This window comes from Oryctolagus cuniculus, chromosome 5 (assembly GCF_964237555.1).
Source record: "Oryctolagus cuniculus chromosome 5, mOryCun1.1, whole genome shotgun sequence".
Taxonomy (NCBI): domain Eukaryota; kingdom Metazoa; phylum Chordata; class Mammalia; order Lagomorpha; family Leporidae; genus Oryctolagus; species Oryctolagus cuniculus.
The window spans coordinates 103,900,727-103,921,869 of NC_091436.1; the positions used below are offsets into that span (position 1 = coordinate 103,900,727).

Consider the following 21,143-nt stretch of genomic DNA (forward strand, 5'->3'; position numbering starts at 1 on the left):
TGCCTCCTTATTGTCTTTAGAATTCAGAACCATGTTTCAGTATAGCACTCTGAGTTTTACTTTTTTTTATTTGTATAATACATACTGTTTTTATCAAAATAGACACCTTATCCCCCAAACACAATTTCAAGTCTCTTTACCATATTTGCTAAAGAAATGTTCTGGAATGGAACCATTTGTTTGTTACTCAGTGCCTTTTTATTCAATTGCCAATAATCTAGACATCTTCAAAATCTACCTTAAATTTTTCCTTTCTAAGAAGTTTTCTTGATCCTTACACAGAATAATATCTCTTGGGATTAATCTCTAATGTTTGGATTTATTTGGCACATAGCAAATACTAGTGGTATTTATTTATGTACAGAATCATTTTATATAAAACTAGAATATAATCTCCATGCAGGCTAAACAGAATTCATTTACTTTAATGACCAGGATCATTTAACAAAGGCTTTGCATATGATAAAAGATAAATTCCTTTTGCTTTTAACTGAACATAATCAGTAGGCTAGCAATATGCAGCATATCACTGTTCTGTCTTGAATTTAGTTCAGTGAATGTAATTCGAGTTCTAAATTCAAGATTAAAACAATTAATTTCCAAAGAATAGGCTACTCTTATCAATAAAGCAAATGCAGTAGACTATCTAAAGTTACTGTGGAAGATGTATTATTAAAAACTTAATTTAAAATACTATACAATACTTCCTTGTAATGTTTGACAAATTATCAGAACAAAAGAGATCCACACATGTGCCCTGGTGTTCCAATCATGTAAGATTGCAAATATTGTATTCCTTATTTGAAATTGACACAGCTGAGTCTCAAATAATGTACTTTTTTCCTTGTCAGTGTATCATCTTCTTCAATTTCTGTGATTACCTCAAAAAATGCAAATATTTCCAAATCATGAGATCATTTTTTATCATTTAATTCTACTTTCTGCTGAGGCAAAAATTTAAAATGCTAAAGGAATGGATAGTTCCAAGAAAAAGAGAATGGTTAGCAGGGCAGAGAGGACACAAAACATGCAGAGTGAATGGAGATTTAATTTGACAATTCAGAGTGTTTCCAACAAGAGTTTCAGAAAACTGGTGAGAGAAACATTGAATTGCCTGGGATGTAGAGGAAATGTTTGAGGAGTAGGGAAAGAGTTTAAATGATTCTTCAAAAGAATATTTTTGTTTGAAGAAAAATAATGCCCTTTTTATTGAAAAAATAATTTTAAGTACTTTTATTTGTTTTTATTATTTGAAAGAGGGACACAGATGGAGGGAGGAAGGTAGGAACAGAAGGCGAGATGGGGTAGCGGGCAGGGAGAGAGGCAGACAGAGAGGGAGAGGGAGGGGGAAGAAGAGGGAAGAGAGAGAGAGAGATGGAGAGAGATCGATTCCCCATCAACCAGCTGACTCCTGAAAATGCCTGACCATCTGAGACTGGGCCAAACTGAACTCCATTCCACTATCCTGTGTATGTGGCAGGAATCCAAGTACCCGGGCCATCGCCTTCTGTCTGCGGAAAATTCCTCAATATGAAAAAAACCTTCCAGTCTGGCATCAAACTACAGTCAGTTAAGTCAGTCCCTGGGCTAGGATTTAAGGAAATCAACAATGACTAATATGTTGTTTCAACAGTCAGTATAATGTTTGGTATTTTTGTTCATATAACTTAAGCTTTAAAAAAAAAAAAAACAGATTAATTAGAGATAGTGTTGTGGCACAGTGAGTTAAGCCTCCTCTTGGGACACCTACATCCCATATAGAAGTATTAGTTCAAGTCCTGGTTCCTCTACTCTGATCAAACTTCCTCCCACCTGGGGAAGGCAGCAGATGATAGCTCAAGAACCCGAGTCCCTCAGGCCGGCACTGTGGCATAGCAGGTAAAGCTGCTGCCTGCAGTGCTGGCCTCCTATACATACCGGTTAGGGACCTGGATCCAGCTCTCTGCTATGGCCTGGGAAAGCAGTAGACGAAGAACCCAAAGAAACTCCTGGCTCCTGGCTTCAGATCAGCACAGCTCCAACCATTACGGTCAATTGGGAAGTGAACCAGCAGATGGAAGACCTCTCTCTCTGTCTATATTTCTCTCAGTGTGTAACTCTGACTTTCAAATAAATTAATAAATAAATATTTAAACAAACAAACAAAGAACCTGAGTCCTTGCCACTCTCATGGAAGATACAGATGGAGATTCAGGTTCCTTGCTTTGACCTGTCTCATCCCTGGATGTTGTGGGTATTTGAGAAGTGAACCAGTTTTTGTAGGACCAGTGTATGTCTGATTCTATGTGTGTGGTACTCTGTCACCCTAGTTTTCAAATAAATACATCTTCTAAAAAGTACAGATAACTGGTGCTACGTAAGCAATAAGAAGGTTGAGCACTCACACTGTACTTTCACAAGATTGGAGTCAATAGAGGATGACATTGGTTTTTTGCAGTACTGAATTGCTTGGAGTCATGCTTAGCACAACCCTTAAAGCTTTTGGATAGTAAAGGAAGTAGAAAAAGCTAGATAACATAATATCATTGCAAAAAGTAAGATAGCATATTTTCAAATATACAATATTTGTAAGTCAAAAGAATATTTAAAGCAGTACTTTAGATAATCTGATTTGCTATTATTCTAAAACCCTAATAAATGCAAGTTTAAGCTTACTACACTCTGATATCTACTTGGTTTTCCCTAAGGTTTTTTTTTTTTTTTTCTCAAACACTCTTGAAGAAATGGCAAGTATTGATCTGATAACACTTTTAATTAGCAAGGCCCTTTATAATTAGGTTAACATTTACAGAAAGAACAAGAAAACAATAGTTCTTTATTTTTATTCCTCAGATTTACTTCTAAATCACTTTGCCAATTGTTTAGTCTGGTACACATTTCCCTCTTTCTCTTTTGCCACCCACCAAGGACCTTACTTAGCTCTTTCTCTAGCTTGAATGACCAGCATCCCTGGACTCTATCTAGGTTCCTCCTTCCAAATGCCCTTTAAGTCACAGCCCACCATGGCAATGCTGTCCTGCAGATTTTGTTTCCTTCCTTTGATCAACCACTTAAGGAATGGACACAATTTGGATTTTCTCTGATTTCTGACTTCATCCTTCACAAAAGTACTATCTTTGACTCCTTTTTAAGCTCAATGCCCACAGGAAGGGATAACTTACTCCATTTCTAAAGTAGCACAAGATGCTTCAAAGCCACTCAGGAAAAGCTTTGCCCTCAAACTGGCTCAAAAGGTGCATGAAGACATCAGTCTAACTGGTGAGGCCTTGTGCTGCATGAAAGGAGTAGGGAGGCATCAAACTGTACCTGATTTTTAAGGATTCCCTCACACTTTCCTCAATTGAATGATTTTACTGATACTTAGCTAAAACGTATTACAATCTGAAACCACATGGTAGAAGGCAGCCTAGTATCAAACAAATCCCTACAAGACTTGAGATCCTTTAGAAGAAATTAAGTATAAAATGAACCACTAAAAGCTTTAACCACAAAAATATTATACTGAACCTCCCTAGTTAACACCCAATGAAGGCAGTGTCTATTCAGCTGGCAAACTAAAACCTAAATGTCTTGTGACTAGGAACTTGGGGATAAAAAATTTATTTAAACATACTGTTAACTGTAGTTCAGTGATATTTATCTGAAAATTATTAATATATAAAAAGAAAATCTTTCTGAATCATGTAAACATGAAAAAGCTTTAAAGAAATGAGAGTATTGTAAACCTACATCAATTCAATGTGCATATTAATTAAGAAAACCATTTGTTTGCGCCTAACAATTTTTTAACTGTAAAGACAAATGAGCCAGTAGGCTAATATGACTGCTGTTGGCTCAAGGTGATTGTGGCAGCATACAAGTGTGCATAGGTTTAGATTTACCGAGTAATTTCTCCCTATTTTAAGTGACAGTGTTGAAGAAAACTAAGGAAGAAACACATTTTCACTTCATGTGTTTAAAATTGCAGACTGAAGGATCTGAGAGACCCATTGTGTTCTGAAGGGCATTCAGGAAATCTGATAGCAATAGCATCATCATCTTGACTCCTGAAGGTATCTGATAGGTTCTACAACACACAGATTCAGGACTTACTTGGGAAAACCTAGCATTAAGTAACTTAGTGTCCTCATAAGTAATGAATGGAAGACAATGAAAAGTAGGTTTTTAAAAATCCCTGAGTATAAACATTCAAAGTGAGGTTGGATATCAAAGAGCATTTGCCAACTAGAAAAAGCAGTGGTTGGGGCTAGCATTGTGGTGTAGTGGATTAAGGTGCTGCCTATGATGCCAGCATCCCATACGTGTGCTGGTTTGTATCTCATCTGCACCACTTTTGATCCAGCTCTCTGATAATGTCCCTGGGAAAGCAACAGAGGGTAGCCCAAATTCTTGGACCCCTGCTACCTATGTAGTAGACCTGCAGATGCACCTGGCTTTGGCCTGGTCCAGACTGGCTGTTGTGAACCAGGGGATGGAAGATCTCTCTGTGTCTCTCCTTCTCTCTGTAACTTTGCCTTTCAAATAAATCAATAAATATTTTTAAAAGGGAAAAAAGATGTAGCTATTAGGCTTTACATATATATGTACAAATAGGCCTACAGGTATCCATATAAATGCATGAAAATGGATATAAATGCCTACTGTGTGCATATGTATGTATGTGTGTACATATTTATATAATGTATCCATCTGATTGTACCCATTTAAAAATCAGACACCAAGTCTCCATAATATATTCACTCATATGACAAGAACATTACATTTAGGAATGTATGTTGCAGATACTTGCAATGCTTTTACTTTCTGAAAGATTTTGCAAAAGAAATTCCTATTTCTTACCTACATTTCCAGTCATTAAGTATGAATTCTGAAAGTCCATCATCCCCATTCCAACAATATGTATAAAATCTTCAATCACCTGCATTAACTCTATTGAGCCTGGATAAATCTAGAAAAACAAGCAAACGTTAGATGGAACAAGGAGTCTATAAGAAAATATATAACTGGAATTTGAAACCTTTACATAATGAGATCAAAATGATGTCAGATCAAAATGAAGAAATTTCTGCAACTGGCTATAGCTGTATTTTTTTTTTAATTAATAGTTGAGGATGACATCAGGCATCACTCAGTAAGAACTTGGGAAGTGATATTGAAGTAATTGGTCTGCCATAAATCTATAGAAATTATGAACATCCAATAGGTTGTCTACTCAGAAACAGCATGACATTACTTTTGATGCGCTCATTATGACATAGAACATGTACTGAATTTTTTTATTTTTAGTTTAGCATTTATATGAGATACACAAGAAGAAAAAAGCCATTATTATTACTATCATGAGAATATTTACAAACTATGCAATCTATTACATAATAAATAAATATCTTGGTAGAAATATTCATTTCTATTAATTATAATAGTCATTGGATAATAACATTTAGCAATAAGTTTAGGATTATAACAACTCTAGTGTAGGTACTCTACATGTCCATAAACAAAACAAACCTATGAGATTATTATACATACTTTAGATACGAAGCAGTAGAAACTGAAGGGGGTTAAACAGTATAACTAAAGCCATATTGTACCTGTTAGTGACTTAAACTATATCTGTCAATCTATCTGTCTATCCACATATCTATCTATCTACCCACCTACCTATTGTCTATTCATACTTATGACCACCTAGCTATTTACTTCCTAGATACCTTCCTACTTATAAGGCTATCTGCCTCCATGGCCCACATATTTTTCTTTATAACATGGTACCTCATAAAGTACAAACATTTGAGTGTTTTCTTAAATACAACAGGATTCTGGCAATAGTTCATAGTGTGTGGAAAGTGAAGGCCATTAAAAAGGACACATGAATTTCCACATGTGCAACCCATAAACCTTATAAAATCAGCCTGCATTATATAACCACATTAGAGAAGAAAGTCTTTTGAAGTTAGGTTCATTTCTTGTAGCCATTCAGCATGACTGCAGCTTCTAGGCACGAAAAATTAAGTGGATTTTAGAGAGTTCTGGCTCCTTTGTATTTGCAAAGGCAAGTGCAGAGGGGAAGACATACTCTGATGAGCAGAAAAGCATATATTCAGAAGGGACTGGACTACAAGGAAAAATGGTTTGATCAGGTCAGGTAGCAGGCACACAGTGTTTATTTTATAAGTGCTTGTGGCTGTGAACATTTAAAAATCACACACGATATCCATGATATAACTACATATACTAGAAGAAATGGTAAATAGATCTTACATTTGGGAACATATGACTTAGATGGTTGCAATTTTAATTTCACGAAGATTTGGGGGGTAAATCCTGTTTCTTATCTACATTTTAGTCATGAAATATGAATTGTGAAAGTTCAACATACCCATTCTAACAATGTGCATAAAATTTCCATTGGCTATAAAGCTTCCTGCCACTACTGCATTTTTTCCTGTTATTGTGTAGCTGTGTGTGTGCATTGTGTAATATAAGAATAGATACAAATTAAAAAGGAGAGACTTAATTTTCCCTTTTGAAAATAATGAGATTCACACTTTCTTCCTCTCCCATCCACTCTCTTTTGCCTTTTTATACAGTATTTACTTTAGAAAGTCAGTAATTGTTAAACTCTTCCTCTGCCTCTTTGATATGTATATACACTTTATAAAAGTTAAATAGCCTCCTACCAGCTTAAAGATCCAGGAATGTTTCCCTTTGAAATGTAAACATCAAGGGAGATAGTGTCCCTCTCCCTTAGAAGGGTATAGAATGGTAGGACCCGACTTGAAAGGTCATCAGTCTTCCTTCAAGTTGCAAAATTACCTCCAGTCATAAAGATAGAGAAGCTTATTTTTCCTTTGAATACAGCCAAATAACCAACAAGATGGTCACCCCCAGATACCAAGTAAATTTAGGATGGAGTATGTGTGACAAATGGTGCTGTCAAGTCCTTTTACTCAAGGACTAGTTACTGTGTGTTTTGAAAACACTTAAACCAAAGGTTGTCTCTGTCTGGTTCTAAAAATGGATACGGTTTCTTTCTGTCGTAGGGGACTGCCTATGACATGCATCACATTCTGGTTTAAATGTTTATCAGCAAAAGAAATGTTCCTTTTTCTCTACCTCTGTGGAGAGGATTTTAGGTTACAGATGAAAAAAAAATATATTTTCCCCAACAACAGTGAAATGTTGTAGAACAATGCTTGGCAAACTTTGTTTGTAAAGGGACAAGGAGTAAATATTTTAGTCCCAGCAGATGGAGGGAGTCTCAGTTGGAACAGTTCAAATCTGAGTTTATTGCACAATAAAAGGCCTTACACAATATGTAAATGAATATAGATGACTATATTCTAATATGTTATTTACAAAATAAAGCATCAGGGTTAATTTGGCTGGCTGCTGCCCACTCCTGAGCTAGACACACATATTTTCAGTATCACAATGAAATACAAAACATAATACATAACTAAAATGACTTGTCTTGATTGAAATGCATTTGTTAATTCCATGTTGGTTTTATATAAAGTAATGCTTTAAAAAGTGTGTATTTTTTCACTTTAGTACAAGTACACTTGATCTTAGCCAAAAGGTCGAGAAGCAATAGCACAAGTATATCCTTCAGAGGATACTTTATCTAAGCATAGTTTCAGCCTTTATAACTGAGGCTCATGGTTAACTAAGAAATTCTGAAATGACTTTATTGTTCAAAATTATAATTTATTTGCAAAACTTGGTATAATCTTGATATATAATATAATCTTGGAAGTCTTCTACAATATAATCTTGGAAGTCTTCTAAATCTTCCCTGTATGTTCTTGGAATATCAAGCAACATTTTTTTTATAATTCATTTAGCCATCTTCAGCTTAAGTTCTAAAATAACCTTCTGATGTTAATATTCACCATTTGACTCAGCTAGCTTCCCAAATGCATACAGAACTCTGATTTAGATTTTCTTTTGTTGAGGCTTTTCTAAAATAAGAGATGCACAAGGGCTATTTTTGGTAGATATTAAACAGCGCTTATTTCTGAGAAGTCACTCTTTGTGCCACAAACTTGGAGACTCATTCACTTATTATTTGACTGAGCTGATGGCATTACATTTAGTGAAAGCTACAAAATCAGTTTTTTAAATTTAAGTCATTCAGAATAGCATTAAGAATCATGCATAACGAGAAAACATTTAAAAACTAAGAAAAGAGCTAACTCAAATTCATAAGTTAAATAAGTGTTGTATGGATTCAAGATTTTCCATTAATTAGAAATTCTGCCACCATTGATTATTTGTACAAGTTAAAAAAATCACAGTAAATAATGTCAATCTTTTTTTAAATAGGGTATTATGCATTTGTTCTAAATATGTCTGTAAATAATAGTCTTTGGCATTCTAGAGGGATGTGCTTAACCTCTGCAGCTTTTTTCCAAGGAAAGACACAATTTTCTTAAATGGAGTGAATGAGGCTGTCCTCTAGATGAAAGCCAAGGACAAATATGTAATTCAAACTAGTAGGAAAAGACAGATTTGGGGTCTCAAGCTAAAAGGTGACTTTTCTTGCCATGCCAGAAGCACAGAATTTGTGTCTGATAATGAAGTGGACCCACACTGAACTATTTTTAGAGCTCCTATCACAATAGGAATAAAGGGCAAGTTTTATTCCTGAAGGCCCAGAATATGATTATAAGGGGAAAAAGAGATAGTTCACTTGATCCTCTGTAAATATTCATTCTTTTTTTTTCAAGATCCCTTGTTTAGTTTTTTTTTTTCTTAACAAGAGTCAAGTAGAAGATTTAAGTTTCCATAGGATCTTTAGAAAACATGTTTATTCCTCCTTTCTTGACTCCAACCCACATTTTCTGTAATTTACAATCATGTCTGTATATCACAATGGCAATTCAAGTCCTTTTAAAACAATAATGAAACCAATAAGGTCACTTGCTGCAATGATAAGGCACAACAGAAAGAGAAAACTCAGAATATAAATTTTTATGAGAGTTCAGTTTTACAAATCTCAGCTTTGAATACAATGTCCATCAAAGATATGATCCAAATCATATGTAGTATTGTGTTAAATGTAAATGACTTGACTGGTCATGCCCCATCATTTTCCCTTACACTTGTGCTTTTAGATTTGCTGTTTTTCCCATCATTTACAGACTGAAAAGAAATTGATTTGTAAAGTACATAGCTATTATTTATTTTATCTCTAAGTTAGAAATTACTTAAACTTCCTCAGTTTTTAATATTATATATCTATATATCTACATCTATATCTATACTATTCTTTCCATAGACTGATATTATAAAAGATCACTTGTTTTTTCTAAAACTATTAACATATAATCCTGGGAGACTTCTAAACACTTCCTTTTATGTACTTGGAATATCAAGCAACTTATTTTTCATATTTTTTTACACTTCATTCAGCCACCTTCACTTTATGTTCTGTAAATAACCTGAAACTTACCTGTTGTGCATCTTCCCATTTCTCCTTGTTTTCTTCATCCAGAAGGTTGCTAACTATTTGAAAGAAGTTCTGTGAATTAAATTAGATATAATTCATGTTATATGGGAAAATATAGTTTTCAACCACATACAATGATTATGAAACAAAGATTTAAAAAGCTTTGTTCTATCACTTTATGGTCCTAAAACAGTAGGGGGTACTTCTTTTCTGTACCAGGATATTAGGATTTCTACATAACTGCATGTCCTTAAGGAAAAAAAAAAGAAGTAAAACACTTTGACTCACAATTATTTCCTACAGAATAGTCTCCAGATTCTATTCTTCACTGCCATTGTATAATTATTCCTCACAAAAAAGTACTGATACTTTTGTAATGAAAGACACAGGTATTTGTCTCATAAGTTATCCTGTTGATTATGGGCCATGATTGCTACTTATACTACTGCTTTGAAGAACATTGTAGTAAGATGATTGACTATGCACAAACTGGAAGCAAGATAGGCTCTCTCAATTAGATCCTGATTCTGTCCTTCCTGGCTAATGTACTTTTAAAGTACCTATCGATACTAACTGAAAGAATTAAAAAGGAGAGAATGATCCAACAAGGGAAGCAGGATACACAGCAGACTCATAGAATGGCAGATGTCCTAAACAGCGCTCTGGCCTCAGAATCAGCCCTTAAGGCATTTGGATCTGGCTGAAGAGTCCATGAGGGTATTTCAGGCATGGAAAGCCAAGACACTCTGGCAAAACAAAACAAAACAAACAACAAAAAAACCCACCTAAATGAAAGATCTCTGTGAGTGAGATCCCAGTGGAAAGAACGGGCTATCAAAGAAGGAGGTGCCTTTCTCTGAAGGGAGGAGAGAACTTCCACTTTGACTATGACCTTGTCTAAATAAGGTTGAAGTTGGCGAACTCAAGAGGCTTCCATAACCTTGGCACCCCATGACAAGAGCCTTGGGTGATTACTGATGTCATAAATAAGAGTGTCAACTGTTAAATCAACAACAGGAGCCACTGTGCACTTATTCCCCATGTAGGATCTCTGTCCTTAATGTGCTGTACAATGTAAATTAATACTATAACTAGTACTCAAACAGTACTTTACAATTTGTGTTTCCGTTGGGTACAAACTGTTGAAATCTTTACTTAATATATACTAAATTGATCTTCTGGATATAAAGATAATTGAAAATGAATCTTGATGTGAATGGGACGGGAGATGGAGCGGAAGATGGGAGGGTTGCGGGTGGGAGGGAAGTTATGTGGGGGGAAAAAGCCACTGTAATCCAAAAGCTGTACTTCGGAAATTTATATTTATTAAATAAAAGTTAAAAAAGTAAAATAAAAACCATGACAGTTTCAAAAAAAAAATATAAAGTACCTATCGAAACTATCAACTGAAACTTTCTAAGTTCTAGGCAAATAGCACATAACTGCTCTATAAATCTAAGGTATTTTCAAATTATTACTCGTTATTTTTTGGACTTTTGCCAGCAAAGCAACATGGATGAATGAGTGAACACATTAAATGTTCCTATTAGAGTTGCAAATCCTTGCCATTATGCTTGTCTCTGATTGTTGAAGAGTTTATTGGCTTTATCTTCAACTAGCAGCACATAAGTGAGCCCTGTGTTTACTCTTTCCATGTAGATGGGCACATTTTAACATTCCTTTTTAATTCACCATGGACACACAAAGAACATCAGTTAAGCTGTTAGTGCTCATTTTACATTTAAATTTTACATTTACATTTACATTTTACATTTACAGGGAGATATTTTTTACTACTCTCACAGTATGCTGTGCATTAAGACACAGGAACCAGGAGAGGGAAACCAGGGTACCTAAGCAGGGACTTAGGGTCACAAGAGACCCAAGAAATATCAACTGAAAGCATGGGACTTTTCTTCAGCTACACGAATGATGGTTGCTCGGTTATGTGCTCAGAACCCTCCCTGTCTAAACTAGTTTGTACATAATTTAGTAGGAGCATTACTTTATATTGATAAATTACTGTAGGGTAGAACTCCAAGGGTGGAAATAAGCCTGATTTATTTGTCTAATAAGTCTTCCTCTAAATCTAGCTTTTCAAAAACAAGCATTTTTCTCACTTGATTTTAGCCAAAAGGCCTAGGAGTGATAGCATTTTTCTTTAATTCCAAATAAATTCACCTGGGTGTTTTTAGATGAAAAACAAAGCTGCTTCGTTTCCTCTTCTCGTGTGGTTTGAAGCTGTTAGTATCTATATTTAATTGCCCTATTTGTGCTATTTATTTTAATAGTTCTTAGCAATCACATGGTTGAAACATGTTTTGAGTCATAACCTCTATAAAAGTTGCAGAATATTTTTTCAACTGTTGAGAAAATTGCAAGTCTCTTTTAAGTTTGTTTTTAATTCATTTAACCTTTTGTACTACCAGCCATTTTTTTACGAGTTAAATTTTCCTGCTTCAGGTGTTAACATTTTAAGGCCTTAGTTCATTGAGCTGTAACTCTACCTATGGCTAGAAAGCATTAACCTTCTGAATTCTCCAATTGCCTGTGGCTGGTTAACTCAGTGGGGGACACGGTGCTAATGAGGCAAAAGTTGCAGGTATCATCCCTGTGCATGCCAGTTAGCTATGCTGAGGTCCATGACCTCGGTCTACATTCTAACCCTTACCAGCTTTCATGTAAAATGCATGCTGCTGCTAACTAGGGACACCAAGAGAATAGGAGCAATTTGTGCAAATGCATCTCTGTTTCTGGGAAAACATTTTGCAAATCATGTTTAACTGAGAGCAGGTCAATGACTCCTTGCAATACATGAAGGCCATTGGACACATACAATTCCTCGATGAAAATAATAAATCCTGAGTTCAGTTTTTTAAATTGTAAGAGGGTAGACATAAAAAAACACAAATTATTAAAATGTACAATAAATCAAGTAAACATAGAGAAAAATTTTGTATTATTCTTCAAGACCAAAAAATGGGATATACTAAATCAGAGTGGAAAGGCAGTAAAATTAAGGTTTTGATCTGACTGTTAATTGGTTTCAGAATAATCAGTAGTAGTGCCTCAACTAGTGCTGGCTATGTTGGGGTGCAGTTAAACTTGAATGTCTCAGCTGGTGATGAAGCATTTAGGGAGAAACAGAATCTTCCTAGTTCATCAGTGTACATTTAGCCCATGTAATGCCTTGCCCAAAGTAACTATTCAATAAAATTCTGAATTTTTAAAGCAAGGAAATAATGAAGTTACCAAGTTAGTATACTTCAAGTTTTCTAACAAGATTCAGTACAATCATTTGAGCTGGCTCTATTCTAGCTTGCCTCACACACATTAAAAAAAAACACACATTAATTATTACATATATTAATTCACTTTAAAATTTGCTCAAATATTATAATGGTAGACAGAATGAACAGTATTTTGAAGAGGGGACTCAAAACATTTCGAACTACTTGACTAAATTTTAATCAAGGTACGAAGTTATTTTCATGGTAGCAAAGCCACTACTTGCTAAAGTTCTTTAAAAGCTCTGCAAATGGTGATAATGTCTCGATTGATGATTTATGAATTGGGTCACTTATGTCAGTACATGAAATGCATCAAACAGTAGGTTTCATGTGCCAGTGTGTGAACCAGTTCTCATCTCTATGACCCAGATTGATTTGAAAAACTGATTGCTCAAGTGCAGTCTGAGTTGTTTGAAGCTTGAACTTGGCAAATCAAATAATTTTGTCCATGGATTATTAACTGTATAGTTCTGGCTAAGTGTTGCCCACCTATGCTTACTTCTCTAATCTACCAGAGAGGAATAATAACAGATACCTGGCAGAGCTGTTGGGAGCTTGGAGCTAATTCTTAGCACAGTGCATAATGCATGTTAAGTGCTTGATATATGGTGGCTTTATAATTTTATTCCCACTATATTATCTTTTATATGACTGGCTGTACGATTTGTATTTATAGGCATATTATGGTGAGCAGGCTCCTATAAAGTTGATATAGATGTTCACAACCAGTGGCACTCTCTCCTATCAACATTTAATATTTGTTCTTGTCTCAGCAATATGAAGAACACAGAACTGAGCTGCGGGGAGCAACTGGGAGCAACTCGGACTAGACTAAGTTACTGGAATTAAGACTTATTCTATGCATCTGCTCTCCCACAATATGGCGCTGGGAGAGGAGGAAACAGCTTCTACACAGCTGCCTCCAGTTCAACCAATAAACTGTAGGACCTGCTCCTGATTGGAGGAGAGCAGCATACTCGGCGTGTGGGTAGCAGAGTTGGGATTGGTGGAAGAGGACTATAAAGGAGGAGAGAGACAGCATGCACCAGGAACATCTGAGGGAACACCTGTGCAGCCCCCGAGAGAGCCAGCCGGCGGTGTGCTGCTTCCCCGCGGAAGTGGGGAAAGTGGCAGGGGGAACCGCCCTTCCACGGAGGTGGAAGGGACGGTAGCCAACTCGGGAAGAACCAGCAGCAAACCCGGGGAGGGCCGAGCAGATAAAAGAACAGCGCAGGGTTCAGTGTCGTTCCTCCAGGAAGAGGGGGAGCGACATAATGGTGCCGTGACTCGGATATGAAGCCTAGGCAGGGTTTAGTGTCGTTCCTCCATGAAGAGGGGGAGCGACACTGAGCCACTACTAACTTCAAGGTCTGTAATTTGGTCAGCAGAAAGCTCTCCTTCCTCAGAATATGCTCTGCTAGAAGGGGTTTTCAGTGTAGCTATTATTAGACACCTATATGTAAGAGGCACTGTGCTAAATGGCTGTGAGACACAAAGGTCAAAGAGGCATAACACTGATTTTTCTTTGCAGGAAGTATTATGAAAATTAGTGTAGTAAATGTATGTTATAAAAAGAAGCACAAGTGCTTCTGCAACATTCAAAGTGCAAGCCTTAGATTTTTCTTTAAGAGACAAAAAAGAAATATTTTATCTTAAGGAAAGCAGAAAGTAATTCTTTGTTTTATTTCTCATGGGCCTCCCTTTGCAGATTTCTTATGAATTATATAGTTTTCTACAAATATGCTAAAGCATATCTTAGCATTTAACTTTTGATGAATTCATAATGGAAAGAGGAAAGAAAACAGAAAATGTGTTCTCCATCTTAACTCAGAAGCAAAATGCTTGGACACCAAGGGAAAAAGACAAATTTTAAGAAACAAGATTTAATAATATAGAGCTTAACACTTGGAATGTGATGGTCTTGACTATAAATATGGGGAGTGGCTGTATGAAAGACTTGAAGGCTAAAGAATCAAGTAAAGACAAAGTATTTGGAGAAGGATGCAAAGCAAAGGATAGATAATTGATCCACAATCTAGAGATCAGTTGATGGCTGCAAGACTATGTATGTCTAGACTCTTGTCTCTCCAATTTTGTCATATGCTATCCAGATCTGTATTCTCTATACTCTATGTTCATCATAGTTCTTTACACATATCAAACTCTTTTTTGTCCTGCCTGTAGATGTACAGGGGAATTTAAAATGGTAAGTGGAATTAAAAGAATTCATATTGATGTAAAAGCTTTTTCTATTTATGCATTTTTTTCATAATAGACATTTTCATGAACTACTTAAAGACCTCTTATAAACACATGCAATTCTCTTCCTCAGACTGCTATTTCCCATCCTTTACTCACATAATTCTTTCTGGTCCTTTATGTCCAGGTTTACATGCACTTTTCTCAAAGGAGGACTTATCAGATCACCATTCATGTCCCCTAGTGTATAGGTTTTATGTATTCTCTTTTTTTCTCATTGCATGGTGTAATCTTGTTTTGAAGTATACCATAATTTATAATTTTATTTATTTGTATGATGATTTATTTATTTAGGGCTTTGTCATTTACCACCCTATAATCTATCATGGATTCTTTCAACTTTGTGTACTCTTATGCCCCAAGTACAGAGCATCAAAAACAAAAAACTGTAAACACATACATGAATTGACTATATGCTTAGATGGGTAAATTAACTGTATGACTACTATGTTTAAAGTAATGGGTTATACATTCATAGAATTTATAAAGATGATTTTCATCTAATTTTATTCTTCATTTCAAAATCTAACACCATTCTCCACTAGTGATGACCACAATGCCACTATTGTTCTCAATGTGTCCAGGAAATGAGATCTGACAGTAATTTTTACAGACAGGAAAACTGGTTATCTTGAGTGAGTATGGTATCAAACTCTTCCTATGGTACTTTTAAGTTCCAAGGCCACTGTGGAATACAGATACACTGAAAAGTCAGAGAGCTTAATAATGAGGAAGTAGCTGTGATATACAAGTCTAGTCCTTAGATTTAGATGCAATAAGACCCAAGATAGGGGCCTCCTCTTCCATAAACACAGATAATTTTCTTTGCTAAATACAGGGAGGCTTCCCTATGCATTACTACTCCTCACCTTGCCCTGGAAGAATGCATTTGGTAATACAAGTATCATTTTTGTCTAGCTAAAGAATCCCACATAGAGTTACAAAAATATAACCCAGGCAGTAAAGTGCATGGAGCTTTGGCAAGGGAAGAAACTGGAGAAAGGAACAACACTAGAATGGTTTTATCAATAGTCCAAAGGAGCAATTAGGAGTTAAAAGGAGAGCAGTTGATGTAGAAATGGAAAGATAAGGAAATAATGGGAAATACCTGAGGTAGAACGGTATTTACTTCTTCAAGAAATATGTCTTGAATGTCTTCTCCAAATTTGGCACCATTCTAAGTGCTGGAAATATAACAGTGCACAAGACACATGGGGTACCTGCCCTCATGTAGTTTATACTCCAGTGGGTGAAGAGTGGTAATGAACAAATAAATAAATAAAGTGATTGAAATGGTTTTAATGTGGCTTCCTCCTCAAAATTCAGATATTGTCAATGTGATGGTGCTAGGAAATTGTGGCTAGGCCACAAGGGTTCCTCCCTCATGAACAAGCTTAAGGCCCCTACAAAAGATGCTTAAGTATGTGCTAGCATTCCCTTTTGCCATGTAAGGACACAGCCTCCCATTCCCATTGGGGAATGCAGCAACAAGTCTCCATCTTGGAAGCAGACAGTGGCCCTCACCAGACAATTAAACCTACCAGTGCCTTGATCTTAGATTTCCCAGCCTCCTGAACTATAAGAAAGTAAATTTCTGTTCTCTATAAGTAACTCAGTCTCTGGTATTTTGGTATGACTGACAAATGGAATGAGACAGTAACAAAAAAAAAGTAATATGTTGGGGCCGGCATTGTGGTGCAGCCAATGAAGCTTCTGTCTATGACACTGGTATCCCACATGGGTGCCAGTTCATGTCCCGGCTGCTGCACTTCTGATCCAGCTCTCTGCTAATGGCTTGAGAAAAAGCAGAAGATAGCTAAAGTGCCTGGGCTCCTGCTACCTACGTAGAAGAAGCTCCTGGCTTTGGCCTGGTTCAGCCCTGGCTGTGGCCATCTGGGGAATGAACCAGTGGATGTAAGAACATCCCTCTCTGTCTCTGTCTCTCCCTCTCCGTTTGTAACTCTTTCAAAATAAGTAAGCAAATCTTAAAAATATAATGTTATATTAATAGATTAACTGAGGTAGGTAGGGGCGTGTGTGTGTGTGTGTGTGAAAGAGAGAGAGACAGAGACTGAGACAGAGAGACAGAGAGGCTATCTTCCAGAAAATTATGGGAAGAGAAAGTACAAACTCCTGATTAATGGACAGTCTGTATAAGTTTGGAAATAAAAAGAAAGACAATATAGCTGGAGTAGTTCCTGTAGGACAAAAAAGACAGGGGTCAGGCCTTGATCTCACAGTAGTTATATGACAAATTCCATTATAAGTTAAAGTCTAGCTTTGGGCACTGAATTGAAAATAAAATATAGGGCAGTAAGAGCAAAAAACACAGAGATCAGAAGGTAGTCTGTCTTAATTTCTGAGGCTATAGATTACAGTATCTTGATATAGGGAAACAAAAAGATACGAGTGATAATGAATCGCACTGGAAACAAAGTGTAGAATCAAAGATCGTCTTTGGTTCTCAGCTTGGGCAATACAGAATGATGATGCAGTTAGGTATGCTGAATACCATGTAAGAACAGTGTTCAGGAGTCAGATAGTGACCTTAGTTTTGAACAAGTTGAGTATGATGACTCATTATAAGGTTAAGATAAGGGGCTCAGCAGTCAGGTTTAACCACAAGCCTGGAGCCGAAGAGGTAAAATAGGTGAATAATTAATCTTAGTTGGCAACAACAGCCTTTGGGAATAAAAAGCAGGATTACTAGTTACAGAGTTGGATGGGATAAAGTCAAAGTTAAAATATTGGAGACAGACTTGAAGAGGAGTAAGTAAGAGAATTGAGGAAGCAAGAAGAGAAGCAGATCGTCAAAGTGTCAGAACAATATTGAATTCAGAAATAAGGCAACCCACTGGTGAGATCAACCTAGAGAAGGGTGACCATTCTCCACATAAAAATACAAAGACAGTTCAATATACAGATCTACAAGTCTCATTTTTTTTCAGCCTTGGTGCACTTGGCCAATGACATTTGCCATGTATAAAATCATGGTTACAGATTAAAGCAGAGATTAAAGATTCTCTGTGATCTAGTGTGATTTACTTTGCTACTAGTCAATTAAGTATTCAGAAATAAAATTGAGTAACATAAACATTACTATACAAACCATCTCAAATTTTTCCTTATACAAATTGAGAAAAAACTAAACAGTCCTCAAAGAATGCTCTATTTTTGTAACAGACAGACAAAATATTTAAAATTTATAAGGACAGAGTCACACTACTGTGGTTTAGATATTTTTATCTAGAATATTTATCCAAGCAGCATATCAATTATCCATTGGAAATTAGAAACTATCAAAGGATTCAAGAAGGCAGCTTCCTGGCTAGTTTCAGGGTCAAGAATATATGGAATAGGGAATTTAAAGGCAAGAAAATGAACTTCTAGAACATGAGAAAATGAAAGTCAGGTGCTCATCTGAAGTACCTGGGATATTAAGGCCAGTGGAGGAATCAGCAGCAGGGCAAGAATACTGGACCTGAGAGCTGTGGTCAGAGGGCTCCCAATAGCAGGGCTGGACTGACCCAACTCAGCCACTAATCTGCCATTCCCAGAAGAAAGTGAGAGCAGGTTGTTGAAACAAATATCCCCTAACGTGCACCAGTTATGGAAAGCAAAACTAAATAAATAGGAATATCCAAGGACACTTTTTGTTTTGTTTTCCCTCTTCTTCTTTGAGTCACCTTATCACAAAAGTTCTGACTCATTTTGAGAATTACATAAAAACAGCATTCCAGGAATCATTGGTTGTCTTTAATACTAATCTCATTACTCTGCCATGATATAAGGCAGTATGACCTGTAGAGTTTCTGAATAGCTTGGATGGGCAATTTTTCAAACAATGTTACTAGCCTCTCTCATACTAAGTTTGGGACCACAGACTCCAGCAAGAGGCAGCAGAGTGTGGTTTGTGGTACAGTAGATCCAGTACAACTAAAGGGAATGGAGAAGCCATCCAATCCTCAATGCTTTGGGGCATGAGCTCTGTGCTGCTTTCTAGCACTCATTTAAAAATGAAAGGTAATAAACAGTGATGCTAATAAGATTAAATATGCTAACTGATTATCCCCCTAGATGCAGCCTGGTAAGCAGCCAATGTTAAATATATATATATTTATATAATATATATATAATAAATATATATATATATATATATATATATATATATAAACTCTGTGTGGCAAAATCATCATCAAATCCAGACAGGTCATGCTTCTTAAGCAAGGAATGAAGTAAGCAGTGTGCCTTAATTTTGAGCAGGCCTGGATGATGTGTCCATTGACCACCACATGAGAGACACATCCTCATAACACAGGTTTACCCCTGGAGACACTGCAGGCAGCACCAAGGCAATTACTGCAGTACAGTGTCTGGCACACACCTTTTCAATAAAAGGAATTTCTCTCAGTCCTTTAAGATTCCCTTTGTAGACTGAAATGCAGCTCTGCTAACTACGCATCAAATCTATATGCTGAAACCCTAATACCCAGTTATCAGCTTGACTATATTCGGAGATAGGGATATTGGAGGAGATGAAGCTGAAAAGAGGACATTAGGGAAGACCCAAATTCAGAATAACTGGTGTCCTTACACAAAGAATAGATTGGAACACACAGAGGCACCAGGGATGCATGTGTGCCGCAGGTGAATAGGGACCATGTGAAGACACAGAGTTAAAACAGCCATCTGCAAACCAAATAAGCCCCGTGCAGCCAAATCTGCTGAAAAGTTGAACTTCTATCATCCAGATCTGTGAGATAAATGTTTAAGCTACCCATTCTATGGTATGTTATGGGAGCCCTAACAAATAGGTACATTCTCCAATAATGTTTTAAGATTTGTGCTAGTAAGTAAAATAACAATAGAAAATGACTGTTTATCTTGTTAATGCAAATCTCAATACTGTTTTGACTTTGAAAGCAATTATGGAAGATTCTGAAAGGGTAAAGTCACACATTACAGGTTTTATTGTATTTTTAAAACTTAACCCAAATCATTGATTCATATTATGGGACATTTATTTGGTGGTGGAATGCACTATGCATCTTTTTAACACTTCTTTGCCTCTCCTCCTGTTCCCACATGGTTGCTGTGTATGCATACTCCCAGCAGCTATCTTCTAAATATTGTTCATGACAGGGTTTAATCAAGTTGATTTATGAAGCAAGATTTGCTGCTTAATACTTTGCCCATTTAAGGGAGTTATTAGGTATGGAATCTCTTATTTTTGTGTTAATAATAAGGACAAGGTTTCAATGCCAGCTATAAAGAGACACTAGCTGTACAAGGTTTTCTTTTTACCGCAGAGAAACAATAGGAAATTCTCTCAGGCCTTTCAGCATTGAAAACAGCTACCATTTCTGACTGAGAGTGGTTGTCAGCTGGGAGTTATGGTATGGGCTGCCAGTTGGTTTCCACAGTCAGGAATCCCAGTTATTGATTTAAGCAATTCTCCTCTACTTGCTCTCAAACTCTAAAATGGCCTGGCAGTGTTGAACTTGAAGACAAATGCTTTTTTTCTGTTCCCAATTCTCCTGACATATTCCTTACCCTATCTCCCATAACAAGTAGGGGGAAAAAAGTAATGGCCACATTTCCTTAGGTGGTGCCATGAGAAATATTATACCCTTCCTTCTTGGAAGGAGAGATACTATGTAAATATGCATTGGCAGCAGCTACCTGTGACACTGTTTTTGTTCCATCATATCAACTACATTTCCTTACTATTGCCTTACACCTTGTAAATGATTCACATAGATAATTTAACCCTCAGATCACTCTCATGAAGCAGGTATTATTGTCCCATATTATGGAAGAGAAAATTGAAGCAAATAGAGAGTAAGTAAGCACATAGTCACATAGTTTGCAAGTGTCAGAGCCACGTTCAGAATTTTAGAATCTTGCTTACAGAGCAAGTACTGTTTTGTTGTTGTTGTTGTTGTTATTTTTTTAAGTTTTATTTATTTAGGGGCCAGCACTGTTGCACAGCGGGTAAAGCCACTGACTGCAGTGCTGGCATCCCATATGGGTACCAGTTCATGTCCCGGCTGGTCCACTTCTGATCCAGCTCTCTGTTATGGCCTGGGAAAGCAGTATAAGGTCTTGGCCATCCTCTACTTTACCTGCTACACCTCAGC

At 36.5% G+C, this 21,143-nt stretch overlaps 1 protein-coding gene across 6 annotated transcripts in view; it reads right to left on the reverse strand.

The window, feature by feature from the left end:
- Positions 1–21,143, reverse strand: part of ADGRB3 (adhesion G protein-coupled receptor B3) — an 854,624-nt gene that overhangs the window by 417,914 nt on the left and 415,567 nt on the right. For all 6 annotated transcript variants that reach the window (XM_070073912.1, XM_070073911.1, XM_002714525.5 and 3 more), the window contains 2 exons: positions 9,458–9,526; positions 4,840–4,948 (listed from right to left, as the gene is read on the reverse strand). In XM_070073912.1, the coding sequence (XP_069930013.1) occupies positions 4,840–4,948; positions 9,458–9,526 (178 nt within the window). The remainder of the gene's footprint in view (positions 1–4,839; positions 4,949–9,457; positions 9,527–21,143) is intronic.